The sequence below is a fragment of the Cebus imitator genome, unplaced genomic scaffold (assembly GCF_001604975.1).
Source record: "Cebus imitator isolate Cc_AM_T3 unplaced genomic scaffold, Cebus_imitator-1.0 Scaffold994, whole genome shotgun sequence".
Classification (NCBI taxonomy): Eukaryota; Metazoa; Chordata; class Mammalia; order Primates; family Cebidae; genus Cebus; species Cebus imitator.
In genome coordinates, this window is record NW_016108309.1 from 25,745 (window position 1) to 32,377 (window position 6,633).

Below are 6,633 nucleotides of genomic sequence, written 5' to 3' on the forward strand. Positions count from 1 at the left end.
ATCAAACACTGCATGTTCTCACTCATAGGCGGGTGTTGTACAATGAGAACACATGGACACAGGGAGGGGAGCACTACACACTGGGGTCTGTTGGGGGGAAATGTGGGAGGGATTGGTGGTGTGGAGGAGGGGAGAGATAGCATGGGGAGAAATGCCAGATATAGGTGAAGGGGAGGAAGGCAGCAAATCACGCTGCCATGTGTGTACCTATGCAACAATCTTACATGTTCTTCACATGTACCCCAAAACCTAAAATGCAATAAAAAAAAGTTCCTATTTTGTCAAGAGACTTTTAAAAATTATAAATGGGTTTAAATTTGTGAGATAATATATATCTTTTAAAAATCTGTTAATATGGTGAATTAAGTTATAGATTTTTTTCTCTTTGCTAATTCATCCTTACATTCCTAGGATCAACACAACTTTAAAATATTGTGGTGGATTCAATTTGCTAAAATTTTGTTCATAGCTTTTACATTTATGTTCGTGGCTGAGATTTCTTGTTCTTTTCTTTTCTCCAGAGTCCTAATCTGATTTTGTTTCTTAGGTTACAATGCCCTCATGGAATGCCTTGTGGAGTAGTCTTTCTTTTTATATTCTCTGTAAGAGACTGAATGAAATTGGATTGATTATAATACTGATTTACAGTATTTATAGACTTCTCTTTTTCCTTTCTTTTTAATAAAATTTTTCTCTTTTTTCCTTATTCATTGTTTCAGTGGTTTGGATTTATATACTTTGTTTCTTGTTAGTAGTTAAGCTTGAAATTTTACCATACAAGTTTAATGTAAAGGCTAAAGTTAAACAAAATCTGTACACTGTCTTCAAACAATAGAGTTTAGAACACTTTTACCAGTTACCCCTCTCCTAATTTATATGCTGTTTTGTTCTGTTTTTAAAGTGAACAAATAGGTATTGCAATTGTTGTTTTATACAGAAAACTTGTTTGATGTATTTATATTTAGCATCTTATTTACTCACCATTCGTACTTGCATCCCATACTACTCATCCAGGATTTTTCTTCATAAACTATATCCTTTGGAAGTTCTTTCAGTGGAACTATTTTGGCACTTAACTCTTAGTTGTTGAGCATCTGAAAGCATGTGTATTTCACTTTTGTTCTGGAAAAGAAATTTTGTAGATACACGGTTTTAGTTTGACAATTATTTTTTCTCAGAACTTTGAGACATTATTCTACTGCTTTTAATTCCACTATTAGATGGAGGATTGGGCTAGTCTTTTTATTGATCCTTGGTAGGGGATCTGTCTTTTCCGTGTTCTCTAATGATCACCCTTTTGTCTTTGGGGTTCTGTGGCTTTCATCTAGTGAATAGGCCTGACTTTCTTTCTTTTTTTAATTATATTTCCTCAACATCAGTGTTGTACTTCTTGAAATTATGTGTTCATGTCTTACAACAGTTTTGGAAAATTCTCAAACTTTATATTTTAAAACATAACTTTCCCTTCATTTTCGTAGTCTTAAAAAATATTTTCTGCTTTCTTTTCTGTGTGTCATTCTTGGTAAGTCCTTCAAATATACCTTCAATTCCTCTTTTCATCTCTTTTCTTCACTTGACCATTCTATTGAGTTTATTAAAAATTTTATTTATAGAAGTTTATATCATTTGGTTCTTTTTCAAATATGTTTGATAATTCCTTATAGTTTCTTATTTCTTTCTTGTTTTGTGATTCTATTTTTCATGTCTTAACATGAAATGTATCGTATTAATCTGTATCTTCTATCTGACAGAATATTTTAAGTCTTTGACAGTGTAAATCTGGTTTTGGCTGTTGCTGTGGACAAACTCTAATTACATACTGTTACAAGAGGCATATTTTTAAGTAAATGGAAGTGTTAGAAGAAAAAGGATGAAAAACCAAAACATTACAAAAATAAAAAGGGGCATTTTATAATGATTAGGGATTTTATTTACCCAGAATATACAATTCTAAATTTGTATAGATCTAATAATATAGCCCCAAATCTATAAATCAAGAATTAATGAAAGTACAAGGAAGAATAGATAAGTCAATGATTAGAGTAAGAGAGTTTAACTCAGATTTCTCAGTATTTAATATAACAAGCAGATGGTAAATATCATTAAAGATAAAATATACCAATACCATCACCAACCATTACCTAGCAAACATACATAGAATATTGTACTTGAAAACTGAAGAATATGTGTTTCTTAAAGCACACATAGGACATTTATAAGAATTGCCCATACATTGGATCTTAAAGGAAATGTGAAAGATTAAAAAGAATTGGATTTATACAGAATATGTTTTCTATTCATAAGCAATTAAACAAGAAATAAGGTTTCTTAAAATTAAAAAAAAAAGCTTTTTTTAAAAAAAGAACAAATAGGACAAGTTTGATAGAAACTTGAGAGCTTTGTCAATCTCTGGATTTTTTTTTATTGATATGACAAGTGGTATTTTATAAGCCATTACTCACAAAATTATATGTTGCTATACTGTTTTTGGAAAATTGGAAATACACTCCTGAATCATACTCTTAGATAAATTATGAATTACTGATAGCAATGATTTATTCAAAGTTTATTTATAGAACTCATATAAACACCAGTCATAGCTCTAGCTACAGAAGATGCAATTATGAACAAGTCAAAGTCCCCACTTGAGGGTTTCAATCTATTAGAGTAGATAATTCTTCCAGGTAATTACAATGTAGTGTCATAAGACAAAGCAGATTGAAATAGTGCACATTGCCCACAGGTGAATTTTGTAGTGATTATTTTGTTTCCTTGAAAATTCTTTATATCACCTTTATTTTTGAAGGTTACTTTTATTGCAATTGCATTCTAGGATGACAGTTTTTTTTTCTTTGAGCACTTTGAAGTTATCGCTAAAGGTGTCTGCTGTCAGCCAGGCATGGTGGCTCATACCTGTAATCCCAGCATTTTGGGAGGCTAAGACAGGTGGATCACCTGAGGTCAGGAGTTTGAAACCAGCCTGGCCAACATGGTGAAACCTCATCTCTACTAAAAATACAAAAATTAGCCAGGCGTGGTGGCAGGCACCTGTAATCCCAGCTACTTAGGAGGCTGAAGGAGAATCGCTTGAGCAATCTCCATCTCAAAAAAAAAAAAAAAAAAAGTCTGCTATCAAGAACTGACTTTGATGTCAGTGGCTGCTTTTCTCAGTTCCCCCTGTATGTAATGTTTCTTGCCCCCGCTCTCAACTTTGCTTTCTTTTTTGAGCTTCAGTATTGCTCAGCTACTGAATTTCTACAAACTCACAGTCCTCCAGTAGCTATTTTTGTCAGGCCGATGGAGTCAAGGGTAGCTTAGTATTCAGCCAAAGATTCGAAGGGTTACCTGTATAGTTTCTGGAACACCCTCCAAAATTTGCCCTGCAAATTCCTGCCCTCTCAGCAGCCCTGAGCTCCAATCTTTGTTTATTCTATTCACCTGTTCTTTCTTTAGGCTCCTACTTGTCTATGCTACAATTTGCAGTGTCCTGAGCCAGACATGAGAATGAAAGGGGAGCTCAACTCATCAGTTTTTCTTCTCACAAGTATCATAGCCCTGTCCTGTTTGTAGACCAATGCCTGAAAACAGTTGTTTCATACATTGTGTCCACTTTCAGCTTGGCTTACAGTGCAATCTAAGTTCTGTAGCCACTATTTTGTCTTGGCTAGAACTGGAAATTGTACTAATCTTTTTGTTGGCAGAATAGAATTTGTTTCTTAGAATTTTTATTTACAATAATGCTATTTAAAAAGCATTTCACTAATTCCACCTTTTAGACACAATGAAACAACTTCTGATGCTTCTTAAAAAAATTTGAGATGCTTAAAAATTAAGTAAATTCTAAATTTTCCACTATAAAAAGTGAGTCTTCTTTTTAAGTTCATAAATAAAAGGTTGTAAAAGCCACAAATAGGGAGAAGAAGATCAGAAGTAAAAATAATACTTGAAGAGCCAAAAGGTATAAAATTACCCCTCAATCAGTTTTATTCACTTTTCATCCATTTATTCATTCATCCAACAGATATTTATTGAATGCTGAGTGTTATAGGAAAATATGAGAGAAATACATACAAGTACATAAATAATTTAAAAGCATTATGGAATAAATTCCACTAGAGGGCCAATTACCCCATTGGCACTCTTTGAAGCTGTCGAGGTTATCAAAAACAAGGAGAGAGAAACTATCATAGCCAAGAGGAGCCTAAGGAAATGTGATGACTAAATAGAATGTGCTATTTCAGCTGGGATCCTGAAACAAAAAAAGGATACTAGTTAAAAACTAAGAAACTCTGAATAAAATGTGGACTTTAGTGAATAATAATGTAGCAATTATTATTCATTAATTATAACAAATGTACCATAATAATGTGAAGTGTTAGCAATAGGGGACACTAAGTGTGGGGATATACCAGAGTCTTTGTGTTATTGTCTCAAATTTTCTGAAAACCTATAACTGCTTTAAAAAATAAAGTCCATTGAAATAACAATACGAAAATACAGTAATTTCAATGAAGTCCAAAGGAGTGGCTCCCAAAATAAATATTTAAGAATTATTTATTTTTATAGTGGTACTAACTTTGACATAAATGTTATAAGCACTGTTTTTCTTTTTTAAAATTTCAGCATGGATAGTGATGGGTCAATGACAGTAGACTGGGATGAATGGAAGTACTACTTTTTACTTCATCCTGCAACAAATATCACTGAAGTTATTCATTTCTGGAAGCGTTCTACTGTAAGATTACTTTGTGTTTTATTTTGTTTTTATTTCACTGTAAATATCATGGCTGTTATGATAATATAATTCCTGCAATACTTGCCTCAGGGTCTAAAGTTACAATATTTCCCCCCTAATAATCTGCTAGTTTAGCTAGAGGTATTAGTATTATGTGTATAAACACAGCTACCAGTTTCTTTGTTTGCCCAAATCTGGAACTTAAAATCATTATCTACCTGTTGAAAGTGCCTACTTTGTGTTAGGAATTAATTTCTATGATATAATATTGAGATTGCCCTAGAAAAGTGAAAAATAATATATTTTCTTTTTTTCACAGTTATACTGTATCTGATTGGATCTTCTATCATAGAAAATGTAAAGTCAATTATTAGGATTTCAAAATTTTAGAACAAGAAAGGGCCAAATATTTGATAACCTACCTGATCATTTTATATAAGCACTTGACTTGGTGTTGTGAGTAACAAGGAGATCTTGTAATTGAAGACTTTGTTTCCTTTTGCAGATCTCAGGTGTGGGGGTTAACTGTTTATTCATTGCATACTATTCTCATTTACCGTCTTGAGTTTTTGTCTCCTCCCCATAGAGAACATAGGGGAAGTAAAGAGCACAGGCTCTGGAGTCAGATTGCCTATGCTTGAATTCCACATCTGCCACCCACTTGCTATATCAACCTCTCTGTGGCCCATTTACCTTATATAATAGGGATAAAAATGATAAACATTTTGAGAATTACTTTAGTACATTAGTTAGTATATTTAAAACAGGGCTGAGCATTTCAATAAATGTTCAATAAATGTTAGTTGTTATGACAGGCACTTATTCTATCTAATACATTTAATCTGTGTTCTTAGATATTTATATATTTACATATTCTTAGGGAGCATGTAGTATTGCTTTATACATGTTTTGGATTTGTATAGCTAGTATTGTGCTAGATGCCATGTCTGATTTCTTACTTCGTGATTTGTCCTTGATGTTATATGCTCATTTAATTTATTGCTTCTAACGTACTCATAGTATGCACTTATCACTTCTTCCTTGTCTGTTCCCCAAGAAGTGGACATCAGATTTTTCCTCCAACTTCACCCATAAAAAATTCCTTCCTTTTATGTACCTGAGAGAATTTCACACAATTTTCTAAGTCATAGGAATATGCATCTGTACATTTTACTACTACTAAGGTATCCAGTTTCAATTTTGTTTTAATTTCATGAAATACTGCCATATTTTTTCCCGTACTTTTTTTTGATATTGGAAATATTTCCAATGTTTTTTCCAAAATTGCCATGTTTTTTTCCAGTATTGGCTAGCTGTACCAATTCAATCCTGCCAGCAAAGTGTGAAGGTTCCTGTTCCTTTGTATATTGTTTATTACTTAGTGTAATTCAGTTTTCTAGTATTTGCTGCTCTGTTGGGCATAAAAGAGAATTTCATTGTTTTAACATGCATTTCCTTGATTCCTAGTACATTTTGAACATCTCTTCATAGGAATATTAAAAATTCACATGTTATTTTCTATGAATTATCTGTTTATATCCTTTACTTTTGATGGATTTTCTATCATGTCCCTAATGTTTGAAAGGAGTTACATATTTATCCTAGAAATTAATCTTTGTTGTACTTAGACTTGCACATATATGTTTCTCGTATGTCATTTCATTTGTCTGTGGTTTCTTTGTGTTTTCCATGATATTCTTGGTTGAACAGAAATTGATTTTTGGTAAGTAAATCATCAAAATATAGAATGGTTTACAATTTTGGCATCTTATTTAAGAAGTACTTTCCTACCTCTTGGTCACAAAGATGTTCTATAGCTTCCATTACTCTTTAGTTTCTGCTTTTACATTTAGGCCTTCAGTGCATCTGTTAGTTCACATTTCTTTTTTTTTTTTTTT

The 6,633-nt window shown here is 32.4% G+C and overlaps 1 protein-coding gene and 1 pseudogene across 2 annotated transcripts in view; both read left to right on the forward strand.

Annotated features, from left to right (window-relative positions):
- LOC108298552 overlaps positions 1 to 4,658 on the forward strand; it is a 19,040-nt pseudogene extending 14,382 nt beyond the window's left edge. The window contains exon 3 of the transcript XR_001822612.2: positions 4,624 to 4,658. The product of XR_001822612.2 is annotated as an aryl hydrocarbon receptor nuclear translocator-like protein 1 (transcript). The remainder of the gene's footprint in view (positions 1 to 4,623) is intronic.
- The window catches only part of LOC108298553 (calcium-binding mitochondrial carrier protein SCaMC-1-like), a 37,297-nt gene continuing 33,715 nt past the window's right edge, over positions 3,052 to 6,633 (forward strand). Inside the window, exon 1 of the mRNA XM_037735829.1 lies at positions 3,052 to 4,735. Coding sequence (XP_037591757.1) covers positions 4,625 to 4,735 — 111 coding nt within the window. The 5' untranslated portion in view covers positions 3,052 to 4,624. The remainder of the gene's footprint in view (positions 4,736 to 6,633) is intronic.